Here is a 19,939-nt window from a genome sequence, read left to right on the forward strand (position 1 = left end):
ATAGACGATTGTCATAAGATACAAGAAGATCTAGATAGATTCTCTATATATTGTTTAAATAATGATCTTTTTATTAATCTAGAAAAATGCTCTATTTTAAATTTCACTAGAAATAAGTCAATTATTACCAATCAATATCAATTAAATCATTCAATCCTTAACACGTCATCTTCTATTAAGGATCTTGGTGTAATACTCAATAATAAACTAGATTTCTCTGAACATATTTCTTTTATTACCAACAAAGCATTTAAATATCTTGGATTCCTACTCCGCTCAACAAAACCCTTTAATGATCCTTATGTACTAAAATTACTTTATTTTTCCTTTGTAAGGTCTCACCTTGAATTTGCCTCAATTATCTGGTCACCTTTTTATTTATCCCATATTAATTGTATTGAGAAAGTTCTACTTAAATTTATTAAATCCTTACGCTACCTTTTTCCTACCTATACCCATTCTACTGTTTCCGACATTTTAAAAATCCTTTCTTTTAACAATCTTTCTGTCAGGCGACGACATACTGATGCTATATTCTTCTTTAAGCTCATAAATGGTTTCCTTGATAGTTCTGATTTACTGAATAAGGTTAATTTCAGAATCCCAGTTCGGTACTCTAGACGCGTTGCACTCTTTTCACTTGATCCTTTCAATACTAATTCCCAAAAATATTTTTATCTGCAGCGCGTTTATCGTATGTTTAACGGAGAGCTGAATGAGGTTGATCTATTTGGTATTTCCCTACATCAATTCAGGTCTAACATCAAGAGAATCTTGACCGATTGATTCATTTCTTCTCCTATTCTATTTTTCCAATATTTTTATACTTTAGTTATGTAATGTGCTATTTAATCATATTATAGCTTTCATTCTTTTCCTTTTCATTTGTTTATTTTGTATTTACCTTTTTCATTTGTTTTATATTTGTAAATTTCAATTTCTTCTTATATTCTATTTTATAGCCTTTTCCAAATATTTTAATATTATAGTTTAATTATGCAATGTTCTACATATTTTTTCATGCCTTTATTCTTTACTTTTTAATTTGTTTTCCTTATATTTATCTTTTTCATTTTTGTAAAAATCTATTATTGGACTCGGATGTTACATATATTATTTATTTACTATTTGTTTTTTTATACATATCTATGTACATCCTGTCTGTTGATTTTTCAATTAATAAAATAAAATAAAATAAAAATAAAAAAAATTATTAATGAGATCTTTGTTTCTATTTGGAGCCAATTTTTTTTTTTACTTTTAAGTTTTTAATTAACTTTCAACAATATACATATACATGTATGTACCCGCCCAACTACATAGATTCGTCAATGAATTTCTGAAACTGGACTTTTTAAAGTTCATTTCAGAAAATAACGAGACACAAGCGTACGTGAAAGAGAAAATTGTTAGTATTGCTTTCACTAGCTTTTTCAAACAGTAACAGTTTCTGGAATGTTATTCCAAGTTTTTCGTATTCCTTCTTCTGCATTTCGTTAAATTACGTTCGGTAATCGATCATTTTCAAATATTTCCAAGTCATTTCTATATTGCCCAAGTTCAGCCAATCAAAAATTTCTGAAAACGTCTCGAATTTAGTGCTTCCAATCCTTCACCGGTTACTTCAGCACCGGGATTGCGGTGCTGGGAATTTTCGATCCCGGGATCCCGGTGCTAGTTGAGTCAACTTAGTATTTGAAACTAAAAACTAGTATTCTTAATTGTGTGTTGAATTAAATGTGAATTTCAGTTTCGGTGTTGAATTTATACGTCAATAGATTGACGAGTAATTGAAACTTGGTTCAGCCTTAGCTTTAATTTATACATTTAATATATTTGTGGGATTGTGTGTTTATATATGGGTGGTAGAAGTATTTTTTAAATAAAAGATTTGTTTTATAACTTAGGCACATTTATTGTATTGTCAGTCTTTATAACTTAACCTAGAAAATATTAGTCTAATTTAAAAAATAATTAAAATATATACAATTTGCGTTTTTTATTATTAACATTGTCAAAACTATCATCTAATCTTTGTCGTTTGGCGGGTCTTTCATTTCCAGAAGAGCAGAAAGATTTTGCATTAAAGAAGTACTTCTTATCCTCGACTCCACGTACTACATGTTTGCGCTTTCCATTCGTAGTTTCCATACGTTTCACAATCAAAGGATCAAGTTTGGCCATCTTGATGTGCTTCCTAAGTCTTCGTCGCAAGATTTGATCGCCGTTGATTATTTCTGCCCAATACGAATCAACAATCGAAGCAGTATATAGGGATCGTCCGTCGAGCAATCTGTAACAAAACAAAAAAAATATTCATTAGAATCAATGTAACACAATAAAATTAAATAAAAAAAACATTAAATTAATATCAATAGATACATACCTGAATATGACGCAGACGATTTCGACTGGGAGGCCCTTAAGCACATCCCTATCATTGGAAGAATCCATGCAGAAAACTGGCAGGATCGAAAAAAAGTATTCCATCTCAGCTAAGAACTTGAATAGTTTCTAAAAAGCTTAAGAAGAGTAGATTGATATTTGATGAAAAATGCAGCCCTCCGTTGACCTATGCCGGAGCTCGCCGAAATCGACACTAAATAACCACCCTTGATCGTTGACGGAGCTCGCCGAGATTGACGCTGAATAACCCCCCTTGATCGTCGACGGAGCTCGCCGAAGCGCAATGTTTGCCGGAATTACTTCGTGATGAAGTCGGACAAAACATTTCAATTGGAAATACCGGTCATATCCTTATTTGTATTCAATATATGTATTTGTAAATCTTGATATAACCAAATAATGAAATACTAGTTAGACCTCAATAAAGTTCGTCGAAGTGCACTTATACATCTTTCAAATAATGTGTAATGACTTATTCCGAATTTATTCCTTTCGCCTATATCCTTTTGAAATATTTGCATTCAGATATATTATGTGCGTGTCATAAAGAGGTACTATTAAATATTTACCACATGATCGTCAGTACGTGTGGGAATAGTTCCAGTATAAATATTTCAAAGTTTAGCGTAGTACTGTCATATTTTATTGTCGAGGTGCCAACCGGGACGTTTTAAAACTGAATGATAGAAGTTAGAATTGAAAAACTACAATCAACAAACTTGCATTTTTATTTCAATATTCTTAGCTCGCGAGCTATTTAGACTATCATAAGTAGTCACCGGAGCCTGAGGGGGCCGTGTATTGTTCAAAGGTTGTAAATGCATTGTTAAAGGTTTGCCGAACCTTTTTTACAAAGGATTTACAACAATGGAACAATTGATAGCACTGTGACTATCCTACCTCTAATCATAAGGAAAGGAAGTGGTATAGGGAGTGCTGGAAAATATAAAATGGTGAAAGGAAGGCCGCAAGGAAGATGGGTAGACAAAATTATAAAATTGTCTGAGGTAAGGTGGATGGATAAATAAAGGTGTGATGATGGTTTTGGCACCCCCAGATTTTGAAGCCCGGGACCTTCGCCCCCTTCGCACAGCTCTGTGTATACGATTAAGTTATTGTAAGCCACCCGGTGAATTGGTCCCACGGTGAAATGGTCGAGGATATGATTAGTTCTGGCTATGATTAGTTGGTCCCTTGTCGCTCTTACACCTTTCATTCTCATATTTAACTGCTTTTCTTTAGTTTTTTTTTTGTCTGGCTTACTGACTGCTAGATATAAACCCGGGACAACTGACTCATGGACCGGGACACGGGGACACAGATCTATAAACCGGAACATTACCCGGTCTGCCGAGACGTATGGCAGCCCTAGTCTATCGCCACGATATACATATCTGTCGTACTTTACTCGCATATGTATCTATACCAGTGGTTCTCAGGCGAAATTTTACCGTGGCCGCACAGGTGATAATAGTAGTCCCATGGAAATGTCTGGTGGCCGCACCAAATTTAATCAAATAAATTAAAGTTACAAAAAAATGGATCAATTTATTCATAAAATAAAAGAAATTTTAACATTTTGGTATCTATTTATTTAATAATAATGCAATGGAAGTTGCTCAATACTCCATTCTTCCAGTGCAAGCCGCATTGCCGCTTCTAAGTTTGCGTCTATCAGCTGGTTTCTAAATTTGTTTTTAATAAAGTGCATTACACTGAATGATCTTTCGCAATATACGGTAGTGGGGAAAAATAGACAATATTAATAAAACAATTGTTGCCAAATCTTTATATCGGTTTCATTGTCAACGTATATTTCCGACCAAAATTTTTGAACCGAAATATTATTAAAATGGTTATTGAGTACTTGATCGTGACTAATTTCTAATAATGCATATTTTACGTTAGCCCAGTTAATTAATCTCAATACTGAAAATGATTTTAATCTATTTTGTAGTACTAGGAAATTTTCATTTTTCATCATAATAAAAGGGGAAGATACAAAAGAAACAGTTTTAAAAAAATTCAATTCTTCGAACCTTTTATCAAGTTCCAGATTCAGAGATTTAAGTCACTCTATTACTTTAAGTTTTAATTGTAATTTTGAAGTTGTTTCTGTCATCTTATCTATGAAATCACTAACAGAAGATAAAATTGAAAAATTGTCATTTTCAACTTCTGTCACAAGGCTTTTCGCTATATTTTTTTTTTAGTTTGTCAATGATGAGCATGGTTTCTATTATTGTTAAGTTACTTTTTTGTAGTTGTTTATTAATCGAACTAATGTGCGGCAAAAAATCCTTTAGGAATAAAATCGACCCTTTTATATAATTACTTTGAAGCTTTTCACTTAAATCATTATGATTTACGGCCAAAGCAGATATAACATAATCATTTAATTCACAAAGACGTTGAACACTGTTATCAAAACATAGCCATCTAATATGATTGTAATTGAGCAATATATTGTGTTTTTCACCGTTGATTTCTCATATAGAACTAAACATGTTCGACAATTTACTACTGGTATTAATTGCATTTAATACTTTTCTCACAGTTAACTCCACATCTTCCATGCATTTAGTAACAGATTTACTAACTAGCACTTCTTGATGCACAATTCAATGCATACGAAATATTTCGTTTTCACAGTCTTCGTTAAATAAATTTAATACAACCTTATTGTGACTCGAATGACCTCACTCCCATGTGTGCAAGTCAATTTCTTATTGTTCTGCATACTATTGAAAACACACTACGGATCATATTCGCGTGGAAAGAATTTTGAGGTGCTTGTTTTTTGTTGAATACAAGTCAGATGTATTCAACAAAATTCAAAATATTTTTAATTTTGCAAAAAAATTTTAAAATATATATATATATTTTTTTAAAATATTAGTATTATTTACTATTAAGTCGCTGGTGGCCGCAGTAAAATCCTCAAGTGGCCGCATGCGGCCACCGTGGTCGCACTTGAGAACCACTGATCTATACTGAGCATGAGCACCAACCGTTAAAATAGAAATCTCTCTCGGGAGAAGAAATTAAATGCTAAAGGTTTTTTTTTGTGTAAATTCGAGTAAACAGAAAGATTATGTGAAACGATGCATTGCAAATGGCGCACTTGAATTTTTTCCAACGCGGAATGAACGTCGTTTATTCTTGTCTCAGCTCGTTGTGCTCATGAAGCATCATCAGCTTAAGTTCTTTTCACTCGTTAAGAACACTCTGAAGCCCGCTGTACACGACCGAGCTAACGTTTATTATTTTTCATTTCAATGAGTGTGCTGTGCTGCGTACTTCATCCGATAATTTCATTGCGAAGCAAATTGTATACATTTCCACCACTTCTGAAAGGAATTCTACCCAATACTTGAAAATGCATTTTTTATAAACTTATATCAACATCATGTTATAGCACCTAACAGTTACTTTCCTCATATTTTACCACCTCTAACCATAACAAAAATATTATATTATTACGAAAGGGTAGTTTCAGGATCCAAATGAAAGACCAAAGTAGCTTAACAGCATTTATTCAACGATTCGGGAGGTCCACACGGATCCACCGCTCACTCCAGAATAATCTGATCTACCGTGTGTACCTCCTTAGACCCGGGCCACAACGTGCAACTTTGTCGGCCGACTAGTTGCGTGACCAGAAAAAAATTATGGAAATGTGAGCGACAAAGAAGTTGACGGGTGTGGCATGAACCATCCAACTGCATACATTCATCTGGTCGCCCTCATCAAAGTCGCTCGCAAGTCTCACGGTGTGGCCCGGCTCTTATAAACGACAAGCACAGCATTCCCGATCCGTTGGTATGTTTATTATCTAGACACGTAAATGTCTACCCTGGCGAATCTATTATTTACGCACGAAATCGACCAGGTCTGTGAAAACTCCAGCGTATCCTTTGTCCGGGTACTTACTGAGTCCCGTTAGCCTAATCCGGGGTCTCTATTATTAACCCACGAATCCACTTAGACAGTGGATATTCTCTCTCTCATGCCCCCACGTTACAGTATATTTGGAGTACCTAGTCATTGAAGTATGAAAGTAAACGCTAGTTGTAATCGTGAATTCTATGTACATATATTTTTCCCACTTCTAGATCATACTAAAAACTCTATAGCAGTGATTCCTAACCGGAAGTAGTCGTATCCCCAGGTCGAGTCTGGGTTGCCATCCTGCGAGTTGGGACCGATTCGACCATGTTGGTGGTTTCACTTTACTTCCTTCCCGTCATATTAAATGAAATTATATTCAATCAGATAGTGATGATAAATGGAGGGTACAACCGATGACTATACCGTTTCGGCAAATAAACAATTTACAAACATGATGAGTATAATTTGCGAAAATGGATTACGACTATGGGTAAATGGACTATTCGTCACATTGGGGTGGTCACAAAGACAATTTTTGCCATGAAAATCGCGAATACACAATATTTGGCACTCAAGTTCTCGTTACTATGATAGTTATCGTTAGTATGATGGACTTTTCGGCTGCCAGATGTTCCGTTATAGAGATTTTAGTGACTTTGTGACGAGTAATTTGTGACCAGTAATCACCGAACCACGACTATGAGTATGTGAGAAATGGAGAATTTTCATTTTTCAGAATGGTGTCATCTTATTAATTCTTGATAAATTATCATGATATCGCTGTTCTTCCGGTCATGACCGGGCACTACGAAATCAAAATTCCAACCCCTAAGATTGTGAATTGGTCTTCTAAATCTCTCACATTCTGTCTACCAATTCGTGAGGCTTTTTCCTCTTTAAACGTCTTAGCTGGTGAGTTTTGTACAGGATAGGTCCTATCACACATCCCTGCGGTACTCTAGCTGTGGCTGTAAAAAAGTCAGAATATGCCTCCTCGTGGACGACTTTGAATTTCCCTCCAGATAGGTATGACTCAAGTAATCTGTAATAATTTCCAGATAACATACCATACCCTGTCTAAGGCCTTTTGTATATCTAAGAAATACAGACGGACAATATTTATTTTCTTCTAACAATTGTTCGATTTCCGTAATCACGTGGTGCACTTGATCGATGCAAATGTGTAGGCCAGAGGCCAGACAGATGCCTAATTGAAAGTCGAGAATATCGATTAACGGCTAGTCTTTTCAGTAATATTTTTCAAAAACAAAACAAAGATATTGGTATACATAACGGTCTGCACGGAACATTGTACTAATGAGAGCTCGAATGCCAGATGTTCCGTGATCAAGATTTTAGCGACTTGCAAGAGATCGCTTTTTGCGGAATAATCCGTTTACCCTGCATGATGTATCACTTGATCAGCTGAATTTTCTGGGAGAAATGGAATAAATGGGTAATTGGGTACGTAAGTTAATAAAGTTAGAAAACGCTGTACTAAAAAACTCTAAATTGAGTCTAGTTCTAAAAAGCCTTTACTGCTCATTTTTTGAAATTTTAAAATCTTATTTTATTCTGCATTATTTTATACAAAATTCATCAAATTTGGTTAATTTAGTGCGGTTTAACTGTTATTTGATTAAATTACTATTATTCAAACCATTTTAAAGGTCAATAATGAAGTTGATCCATAAAATCCCTTATATGAGACGACTTTAAAAATGTCAAAAAAAAATTAGCAGGACCAGAATGGAGGAGCTCTTTCACGTCTAGAAATAAATGTCATAGCAACTCAAATTAAAGCACCAAATACCTCGAATGAGAAATGCTACAGACAATGATCAGTTCATGTACCACTTGGATCATAAAGTTCCATAACATTGCTGAAAACCTTTTGTATCCTCAATAGTAGTCCTATTCCCGACAGACTAAAAGCAATACTGTCAATTGGTGTTAATTTATAACTTAAATTAACCACGGTTTTAGATGTTGAAATTTAAAAACCAAAGTTATTTATACAGAGCAGTATAAATACAGAACGTCCTAACTGCTTCTATGCATTTATATACGAACAGTATCCAGTTGCAAAACTGCGACAAACTTTTCAAAGTGGTTATCCGAGCAGTTCCAACTAAAATCCAACTTGTGTACATAAAAGTTTTGTCTCGTGAAACCCACAATCTAAGCTAAATCCATTTCACACAATTCTTTCGCCGTGAACCGACATGTGCAACCAAACTCCATAAAAATACACTTATCCATAAATCTTACATTTAATAAATAAAAACAACATAGATAAGATTCAATTACATTTTTATTGTCCAGCCGGATACAAAACATACTATTAAAAAAAAATACAAAATGTGTAATGATAATAAAAGTTCATAAATTCACAACATTTGACTCGTCACCGATGTAAAAAGCTAAAATTCATATAATTTAAAATCAATAAAAATGCATGAGCTTAAATTAACGCCACGTTACATAGTTTGTGAGAAGCTCGCAAGTCGGTCGTTCGTTTAAAATTAAATAATGACTAGTGAATGAAAGGAAATTGATTTAAGCTCCCCGCTAAATTTGGTCCCTCGCTTTAAACGAGCGATATAAGATCTTTACATCGGTCCGATTCCACGTCTGAGACTTGAAATCAGCAGGTCATATGAGCAAATCTTACTCAATTCAATTACAGAGCGACCTATCAGTCAACGTTCAGTGTAACCTTAATAAAGCCATTTCAAAATGTAATTGTATACATATGTATAAGTCAATATTTAAAACCAGTATATATGTAGTATGTAGTTTATGGAAAACTAAATAGAAACGTTAACCGAAAGTCCACTATACTATCTGTGTATATATTTAATAAGAGTTAAATAGGGAAATGTAAATGAATTTATATATTTTCCAGTTTTAACATTTATCTAAAGGCATAAGAGAAACTAACCCAACATTGAAAACATGTCAAATTTGAGTTAAAAATTTACATTGTGTGCCTACAATGCTACGGAACTAATCAATAGCAGTATAATATGCTTTAACCTTCGCCGATTACATCGATTGTCGACTTGTTTACTTTAAACGTTTATCTACTATATAAGACAACTGTTTTTTTATCCGATATTGAAATCTAATTCGCCATATTCGGTATACACTTGGACTTGAAGTGGTCCATTAGTGTGGTTTCATTAACATTGGGTCAGTATATCTAGGTCTAATCGTGTGTGACACAAAATACAAAAATAAAGAACGCTATTTAACCGTCTTTAGGTAACATTTAATCACTATTAAATATTTATTTACACATAAATTAATAAATAAGCGTAACATTTCAGACAAGTGCGTCTGTCTTCGTATGCTCGGTACAAAATTGCGAGTGTAAATATATAATATATATAAACATTATATAGAATTCTTCATTTTTTTAAGACTATCAGTCGAGCAAGTCTATCATCATAAAGACGACGATCCTATTCATATCTAAACATTTTATTCATTTTTCTGGCACTTGTTCCGTCTTTTTTGGATTATTTTATATATATTTGATCACAAACTTTTCGTATATCTCATTTTATTCGATATATTTATTATTCGATAGTACAATCACAATAAAAAAATACAAATACATACAATATAAAAATTTACAAGTCGATTCAATATAATGATATGATAAATGCCCAAATGTCGACGACAATCATATGAAGCACAAAATTAGCTAAAGTATAATATCAACGATGCAGTTAAATAAAGATATGAACGTCAACGATGGAGATTTTCACACCGAGATTAAAATTAATGACTTTACGATTCGGCGGTGCGCCGAATTCAATATAATTAAGTACTAGGAAACATACTCCGTTTGGAAAGGCAGACTTTTACGTCTTGGAAATGTGTATGAGAATCTCCATCGAGAACAACAACACTAACCGAAGAGACTAACAATCCATTTCTTTACGTATCAAACTTAACAATGATATTACAATAAAAAAAAGAAAAGGAATGACTCCTGAAATCTCCACAAGTTCTAGCGCAGTACTATTTACAAATAATGGTATAAAAAGTAGACTTGAGCAAATACAATTATGACCAATTACATATATATATATATAAAGCAAAAGTAATAAATCAAAGGTTCAATTCACGGCAATTATACGAGATCGGCACCTCACAGGAGCGAAATATTCAGGAAGACTTTTAAGGAATTGATGCGATCTCATTCTATTAAGGCTCACCGCAGAACTGAACCTTTCATATTACCGTTTAAAAATCACAAAAACAAAAAATAGCTAGTAAAAGTGTATAATTTGGTTATTTTAACCAATAAAAATTTGCAAAGAGTTAACAATAATCTGACACTACTTTACTTTGAAAATAGGTATGTACGAAGGTCATTTTATAAGCGCCATTTTGTAATAAAAATTTATTGTTACTATTTTAATAATGAAAATACATCTCGACTGTTTTTTAACGCAATCCCCGTTAACATAGAAGCATTTTTGAGACCAAAAGACGACCTTAATGAACTACACCGTCGGTTCCAAGAACCGATCAGTGATAGTTTGGAAACTTTTGCAAACATCCTGCCATTTTTGAGCATATAATCAACTGGTAGAGCAGTTTTTGTTTTACATTGAGCAAAACACAAACAAAGGCTATGACAAACCAAGCCAAGAGTAGCATCGAGGTAGACAGTGAGCCTATCGAGTATGTAGAGTCCTGTATACCTCGGGCAGATTGTGTCTTTCAATGACCATATGGAAGCAGAAATAGAAAAGAGAATCTCTAAAGCGTGGAAAAGATACTAGTCCCTGAAAGACATAATGAAGGGCAAACAACATGCCAATGCAATCAAAAGGAAAATATTCAACACCTACATACTTCCAATCATGACCTATGGATGTCAAACTTGGGATACTACACAAAAAAACTTCCAGAAACTTATAACATGCCAGAGGAACATGGAAAAAAATATGCTAGGGTATACTATAAAATATAAGGAAAGAGCAGTAGATCTCAGAAAAATGACCAAAGTTGAAGATGTTAGTATAAAAACCAAAACATTAAAATGGACTGGTCACAAGAAGAAATAGAAATGGTCAACAGCTATAACAGAATGGAACCCACGCTATACAGCGAAAAGAAAAAGAGGCCGACAGAGGAAAAGATGGTCAGACGACCTGAAACAAGGTGCAGGCCCTTTATGGACAAGGATGGCAGAAGGGAGAGAGCAATATGAAAAGGTCTGGAGGAGGTCTGTATGTCATCACGACATGCTGAATATCAGCAATATAGGCTTTGAAATCTTGAATCAACTGGTAGAATTAATGAAATACTAACAAAAAATAGGATCTGAGGCACCCAAGATATCGGAAACCGGTTGCATTCCGAAGCATCAACATTGTATTTTTACTTAAAAAATGACCTCTCGTATGATTGATGTTGTACGAGCAAAAAAAAAAAAAACATATTGCTTTGGTAGTACATAGTAGTGACTATTTAAGGCATGAGTATTTACAAAAAACAATTTCGATTGGGACACAATTGCGTGACTAAACATCACAATCGAAATGATAGATTGTAATAAATAATATTACTAACAATTGTTATTTTTTTTGGAATAAACAAATCGATGTTACGCTATGACGTATCGACACTGTCCCATTTTCGACGTTTTCCCACGCTTCCTTCGGATGAGCTCTTTCCCGTTGCATAACCTTGATCTTCGTCATCGTACACCGAAATGTTGGAATGCCGCCTTTTGCACAAGGTAGTCTGTTTCTCTAACATTCTGAAAAATAATTACAAAACGGTCAATTTCATGTTTAATCTTAATCACAAATATTATCTATGTATGTACGTCCAAACTTTCACTTCCATATCAACAAGCAAACAATTAGCTAAATGAAACATTCAAACAATAATTTCACAATGTTCTTTCTGATAGTGTTACATAAACTAAGTTATCTATAAACTAAGAGAGGTAAATGAACTTCTTTATCTAATTTTTTTTATGATTTTGCTGTTTTATTTTTAATATTTTCATTTATAGTTTTATTTAAATCGAAAACAGTAGATTTTTGAATAAAAATACCAATAATTTAATTTTACTACCGCCATCTATGTATAAAACTAAAGACTACATAGACGTCACCCAGATTTCAAATTTGCAATCTTCAAACGCGTCTTAAACGATATTTTATCTATCGTAATGGCGGAGGATCCATTTACTTATATTGATGACCAAAATGAGCAATATGGCAAAGTATGTAAACGATCGGATAAGAGGCAATTTTTTTCCTGAATTGTAATCGTAAGTGAAACGTAAAGGAGGTTTGTAAAAACAAATATTCATCTTTACACGCTAAATTGGGTAAATATGATTTTATATTTGTCATTATTACTGTAACATGAGAGTATCCACCGTCTATAAGCGCATTCGTGGGTGAACAATAGGGACCCCGGATTAGGCTAACGAGACTCAGTAAGTGCCTGAACAAAGGATACGCTAGAGTTCTCACAGACCTGGGCGAGTGCGTGCGTAAACAAAAGACTTGCCAGGGTAGACCTTTAAGTGCCTAGACAATGGATACATTAACACTATGGCGGCCGCTGACTCATATTTGTATCGTGTTGGGTGCACAACGCTTATTGGCCGCTGATACATACATATATGATTCAAGACTGCGCGAATATATTTTTCGTGCAGAATATATTTTTCAGACCGCTGAAATTTATTTTTATCACGGAAAACATGATAAATAATTGTATCATCGACCACAAACGTGATACAAAAATATATCAGCGGAATGAAACAGATATGAGTCAGCGGCCACCATTGTGTTAATGGATTGGGGAAGCTGTGCTGTGCAACTTGTTCTTTATAAAGAGGTACACACGATAGATCAGAATATTCTTGAGTGAGCGGTGGTACCGTGTGGACCTCTGGGATCGTTGAATAAATGCTATGAAGCGACTTAGGCCTTTCATTTGGATCCTGAACCCATCCCTACGCAACATTACTAACATAACAATCCATGATCGTGTGTCCGTCCATCCATAGATTTGTTTGTCCTTCCATGCGTCTGTCTGTAGACATGTCTGTGCATACATACATACATACATATATACATACATACATACATATTTATAGTTGAAATAAACATAATACGAACGAGTAATTTTTAAATTCCGATTGAGGTTTTTTAACCCTTTGTGAGTGACTCACCCGTGAGTCACTCACAAAGGTTTAAAGGTCGAGTGACTTTGCCAGTGACTCACCCGTGAGTCGCGCATTCACTAACCAACTAATATTCTAATAAGCGTTTCACAGTCTATTACAATATTTATCGTTTAAAAATGAATTTATAAGCACCATCTTTGGACGAACTTGGTTACAAAAATAAAAAAAAACCGATAATTTTAATTTTTTGGTATTCTATGTTAAAGTAATTTAAAAATTTCTGGCGTGGAGGTAAATATCAAATACATATTTCACGAGCAGCAGCCGTCAAGCTATAAAACCCTCAACATTAGGCCACCCCCCCCCCCTCCCCAACGAATAAACAGTCTGAAAGACTCTTTCATCGGGGAACGAAAATACAAGGTAGTTTTACTTGTTTGTGTTAATATAAGTACGTCGAAATGTTTTGAATCTCAACAATTTATTTTATATATAATAAACTATAGTTCCAACCTTTGGTAATTCCTCAAGATAAAGGATAATTCATCATCATCGAATTATGTAATCTACATATTTATACATTTACCGGACTATATCAATCAGATTGTAACAATTCGAGTCGTCTAATCATACAAAGAATGAATGAATATGTCGATCATACGTTCGATTTTGGGCGCCAATGGTAAACATTTGCCTTTTCCAAATAAGTCATACATACAGATATGATTCCCAAGATATATTATCATAAAACGTTAGTATGATATACGACTCACTAATTCATATATCTATATTTTACTGAAGAGCTACTTATTATTCATACAAGATAAACAAATTAAACGTAGTAATTGATAAAAATTTGGGAATACATTATTTAACGTCATACTTACTTTTGCAATCGCATTGCGATTGATTCAATTTGAGTAACGGAATACGTAGTGAGATACTGCATATGAGAGGGCCAAGAATCGAGACCCAAAGCTCGGCGAGACGATAATATACAAGCAGCTGCGACTAACGATGGCGTAATTTGGGTAAGCTTAACATCTATAATACAATTGAAAGAAAAACATTAGACATTTGTAAAGTAAAGAGTGTATATGTTACGGTCGAAGTGTATATTCAGTTGTAATATATTCCGATTGGCGTTTTAGGTCATTCATATTCGAATACAATTCAATTAGTAAATTATATCTCTACACTTTCAACAATGTGCGCCAGTTTTAATATAACAGTTGAGTTTTGACAGCTCCGATGTTTTTACGAATGCTTAACCGTTTGCCCGCGTCAGTCTTCTATGGAAGTTTTGCGCGACAAGGCTGTAGCGCGGCTGTCTTCCATAGAATTTTTGAACTTTGCACAGGATTTTGAGCCTTATATGCGCCTATTTCAACTGTTTTAAGGTTCAAAATTGGTTGAATATATTACTGAGAGTTGAATGCCATCTATTCAATTTGCTTAAAATGAATATATACCAGTCAAAATTAGTTTTTTGTGGAACCATACTGAAACCTCGTTTATGTGACGTCACGTCTGTTGAACAATGGCGACGATACGTCTCAATTGTATGAAAAATGATTATTTGACAATTAAACCAAAACTACGAGATATATTATGTATTTTATTGTTTAAAATAATACTTTATGTGTTAATTAACATATCTGGTTACTTGAGTAAATAATAAAATCTGTATTTAAGGTCGAAAACTCGATTGCCAAATTCGCGAAAAAGGTGCCGCGTACAGGGCTTTAATGCCGCGGGCAAAGGGTTAAGAATTCAATAATGCGTTCATATTTACTAGATATTACAAATAAAGGTAATGAGTACCGTATTTCAACAACTCTAAGAATGTGTTCAACTCTATTTTCAGTTGTAATATATTTTGATTAGTTGGAATATAATTCGCCATATGAATCAACTAGTGGGTTGAACTGAATATATTCCAAATATATTACAATTATAAATACACTTCAACTATAACGGTAGTACCAGATAAGATGGAATATACTCCAACTAGTCAAAATATAAAACCAACTAGTCAAAATATATAACCAGCAGAATAGACTAATGGTTAGCATATAATCCTTTGAACAGAGTGGTCACAGGTTCAAATCCCACTGGTTTCTGCTGGCCAGACCTTGGATTTGTGCTCCATGTCGATCTTTTTTTATCAAAGTTGACCAATTATTTGATTTTTGTTGAAACGGTTCCAAAAAATTGGCAACCTTATCCATTTTCTCGCAAATCTCGAGTTTTCAACAATCACGAATTTCGCTGAATTGTTTAAAATGCTGCAAATTTACAAATCTGACCATTAATGTATGTATCTGTGAATGTTAATTGATATGTATTTACTTTGTATAATAATCAAATGTACAATGTTTCTGGCCAGGAAGGCGCATTGTTGTTACCTATTATGCCTTCCTAGTATAGATTAAAAATAAAATAAAATATTACAACTGTAAGATACACTTCAACTGCAACATATATATATGTACATAATAAGCATGTTTATTATGATTACAAACCTAATAAAGTAACAGAGAGATAAGCATTCAACTTTTTCTTCAGCTGAAGTCGAAGACACCTATCAGGCGTCCATTTCGGAGTCCACCAGTTCGAAATTTGCTTATTCCAACACTCCTGATCGTTAGTCGAGATAGTAAACTGTGAGAAAAAGTTTAAAAACGTGGAAATATTCGGTGAGCACAAGTCCCACTTGTTGTTACGCAAAATGGACAGCTCCAAGTTCAAAAGCAACGTATTCGGAATCGGTTCGATCTTCGCAGTCTCGCATATCTGCTTGAATTGCGGCAAATTACGACCTTCAAGCTCAAATTTACCTGAAACAAAACACCACAAACATGAAACACATCGCCGACATCAAACCACATCACAAGCATCTTCAAAGAAACACTCACAGGATATGAACAGGCAAGTGAAAGTGACGGAGAGAAGTCGGTCGAGCTTTATGTCGTGAGTGTCCATGAAATGGTCCAGCAGTTGGATCGCACCGTGCAGGATGTTCGAGCCGAGCTCCAACTCTTCGGACACGTTCGTGATTTGCAGTATTAGATAGCCTCGATATTGCAGCTGAAATGTTCAATGCCACATGTTACATTATGTAGATAATTACACCGCATCGTCGTCTGGTCACAATCGAAGCCACTTATCACCGACCGAGTGATAAGACAACCATTGTTTTGATTATAATAAGTTTGTATTTGAATATTACGCCGCAGAAGCTAGATGACCAACTTTATCAACCACAACGATGTCTTGAAATTTCAATTGTTCATTGTATTGATTTTATCTAATTTTCATGCTGTAACATATGTATGGTGCAACACATGTTGCATATGTGACAATAGTTTTGAGAACGGCTGATGCAAATTTTGCGTAACTATGTTTAGATCAATATTGAATGCCAAGGTCATATCAAAGCAAAATGAGTCAACATTTGAAGCAGGTAAATTAGGAAAATATGTCGAATTTTGGATTTACATTGTTTAAAGCTTCAACATCGAAAGAAACTTTCTTTGTTTCTGACTAAATTTCGATAACATCAGTGTCATCGTCAATTTGAAGCACGTTGTAAGAAATTTCTATACATAAAAGGATCTTAGTAGCTTTTTCTACTTAAACCTTTGAATGCTGCCCAACGCCAATCGGCGTTTTGCCGAAAAGTCCATGACGATAGGCGTTGTATATTGAACATGTACAAAGTAAACAAGAATACTACCCCGCTAAGCCTTTCCAGGTAGTATTGAAAAAAATGCAATGAACATGGGTTGTGTAATCCGTGTCTTTCATTAGTCAACGTTTATAAAGACTCGTTTAAACCAGAATTTCTGAATTAATAACCATAGCAGAATTACCTGATGGAAAACCCTATCTGCTGAGTATTTGAGATTGTGGCTTGGCATTTAAATTGTGAGCATTAAATTTTGACAACAGTGAAGAAGACGGAATTAGTTTTGGTAAAATACATTTATTAATAGATTTCTTTTCGTTTATTTTATATCGTTGCAAGATATATATTGGAGAGTCTAAACTCTCTCATATCTCTCAGCAAATGCTTTTTTTTTACGAGATTAAGGCAGTTTTGAGCAGTTTTCTGTACGGCAATTTTCTTGTGCGACGAATGTTGTGTGACAGAAGATCCGCGCGAGCGATTTTCATAGCGGCGGTTATCCTGGTAGCGATTCACCATTTGGGATGTAATCACCGAACCGTACTTAGTCGAAAAACGATGACGGAGTATTTTTCCATAGGTGACCGAGGCTGGCGCAAAGAGACCTTTATGTGACCAACTAAAAACGACCTTCTGTAGGCGGAAATACGGATTTTTTTTGTCTGCCTTAACCCTTTGTGGCCCAACCTCTTTTTTCTTTGGTAACGCTAAAATCGAAGTGGTGTCGAAATGGAACCACTGGGACACTAGGGAAAAATAATGCAATTGTGGTCATTCCACGGCACCACTGGGACACAAAGGGTTAACTGACTGTCTACACTCAACGGTGCCAGAGTGGCAGATAATCTGAAGCCGGGGACCACAGCAGATAAGCCCCGAACTGAATTACAAACCGGTTCTGATCACTGTGTGATGAACGAGATAGAGAAACTTCGGTGGCCCCTACGGCATTAACTCCGAGTTGCAGAAGACCCGAAAAATGAACTTTGTTTGAACTTGAAATTTGTCGGCCCTTCCCATGAGATTCATAGGAAGGGCCATCTACCCCCACTCCTAATCTTAGGACTTGTACACACTCAGTCATTTCAAGGAAACATATTGACGACGAGTTCATTTTTCGGGTCTTCATCAACTTTAAGTTTGTGCCGTAGAGTGGACCCAAGAAACTTATGTTGATTCTTAACGATTCAACAACAATGTGTTTACAAAATTTCTTTTATTTTTTGGTTAGGTGAAATGTATATGGGTCAGTGCCCTGGTTGCCCTTAAAGACAAGCCACTGGTTGCAGTAATTTAAAAATTATTCAAAAACTAAGTAGATCAATTGGTTAACATTTTTTGTTTGAAAAATAAGAAAGTTCTCTATAAAGTCAATTTCAATACTATAGTTGGTCCGCTGTAGGAAGACATTTGGGAAAAACGTATGTGCTATCCCTTACACTGCCTCTCGACCAATAGCATTTCGTATAGACAATAGAACATTGTACATGCGAACTACTATTGGTCGAGATGGGGTGAAGGGGACAGTAGGTGCGTTTTACCTAATTGTCTTCCTACAGCGGATGGACTAAAGTTATTTATTAAAAACTTTTTACAAGGCTATTCTATGTTTCACTTCTACAAACTACTCGAATTAATCCATTCATCATACTTCTATGAAAAACCAATTTTATTCAATTCAGCATGTTACAACTAGAAAGCAATTAAGTTAAGACATTGTTGCTTATGCATATACAAAAGCATCAACAGATTTGAAGAACTGTCCTACGCATGTGAAATATACCTATTTTACATTAAAACATCCACTGATGAACCCGGAAAGAACTTAAATATATACTAGATGTAAATTATTAAATAATGATTTGTTTAAGCAAGTATACTATTTATACTTGAAAAGATCTAGTTTTATACTTGACAAGATCTTCGTTCTGCGTTCAAACTATAATGTCATAGTTGCATACATTCACTAATCATAGCATGAAACTACATGTAAAGCAATTAATGTAGTTTACAAAAGTGATAAAAAAACAAACGTGGCAAATTCATATATGTATATACGAACTTTAATGTCATGTGCAAACTTATGATAAAGCCGATATAAAGTTAAAATGCATGCAGTGATAGCAGTCTGATATTGCAATACCTGAGGCGACGACAATTTGATAGGCAGCTTCTCCGACTCCTTCTTTCGCAACACTTCCAGAAAGCACTTGTCGTAGTCTTTGAGCCAATCATCACCGCCGCAGGAGGGCTGCAAAAATCCCAGGAACACAGAGTAAGTGGTGGTGGTGGTGGTGGGAAGTAATTAGGAACATGGTTTGATTAAACGTAAATCGGTGAGAACATACCACTCGATGGAGAGGATCTGCGTTGAATCCATATGCCCACGTGGGATCGACCAGCCACGGATTCCACGGCTCGTTCGAAGCCATCTCGCGCGAGGAGTCTCGGGGGGTTTCGGGAAGAAGTAGAGCTGGTGGTGGCGGTCGTGTTGGCGGAAACCACTAAAGTTGGTCTGTTTTGGCGCGAGTTTTTTGAATGTGCGCTTCGGATGAGGGGAAAGTCACGCATCGTCCGTCGCGGAGGGCGTAGGCCGAGGGGGCGCGGAGCGGCTGCTGCCCCCACCGCCCGCGCCTCAACACACGTGGACACCACCGCGTTCGACGACCGACACACGACTATCCACACCGCAAGCTATTCGCACACTGCCGTACGTAACACGTGGCTGCTATTTATAGCGTAACCTTCGCTCGTCTTAATTTTTGTTTTTGGCC

At 35.2% G+C, this 19,939-nt stretch overlaps 1 protein-coding gene across 1 annotated transcript; it reads right to left on the reverse strand.

Annotated features, from left to right (window-relative positions):
* Positions 1–8,594: 8,594 nt before the first annotated feature.
* Positions 8,595–19,911, reverse strand: LOC143916484 (cyclin-J-like). Its single transcript, XM_077437616.1, has 6 exons — positions 19,514–19,911; positions 19,309–19,416; positions 16,393–16,564; positions 16,000–16,314; positions 14,362–14,518; positions 8,595–12,082 (listed from the first exon to the last, which is right to left on the reverse strand). Exons 1-6 carry the CDS (start codon positions 19,595–19,597, stop codon positions 11,932–11,934), a joined length of 987 nt encoding a protein of 328 aa, XP_077293742.1. The 5' UTR covers positions 19,598–19,911; the 3' UTR covers positions 8,595–11,931.
* Positions 19,912–19,939: the final 28 nt, after the last annotated feature.

The sequence above is a fragment of the Arctopsyche grandis genome, chromosome 9 (genome assembly GCF_051622035.1).
Source record: "Arctopsyche grandis isolate Sample6627 chromosome 9, ASM5162203v2, whole genome shotgun sequence".
NCBI lineage: Eukaryota > Metazoa > Arthropoda > Insecta > Trichoptera > Hydropsychidae > Arctopsyche > Arctopsyche grandis.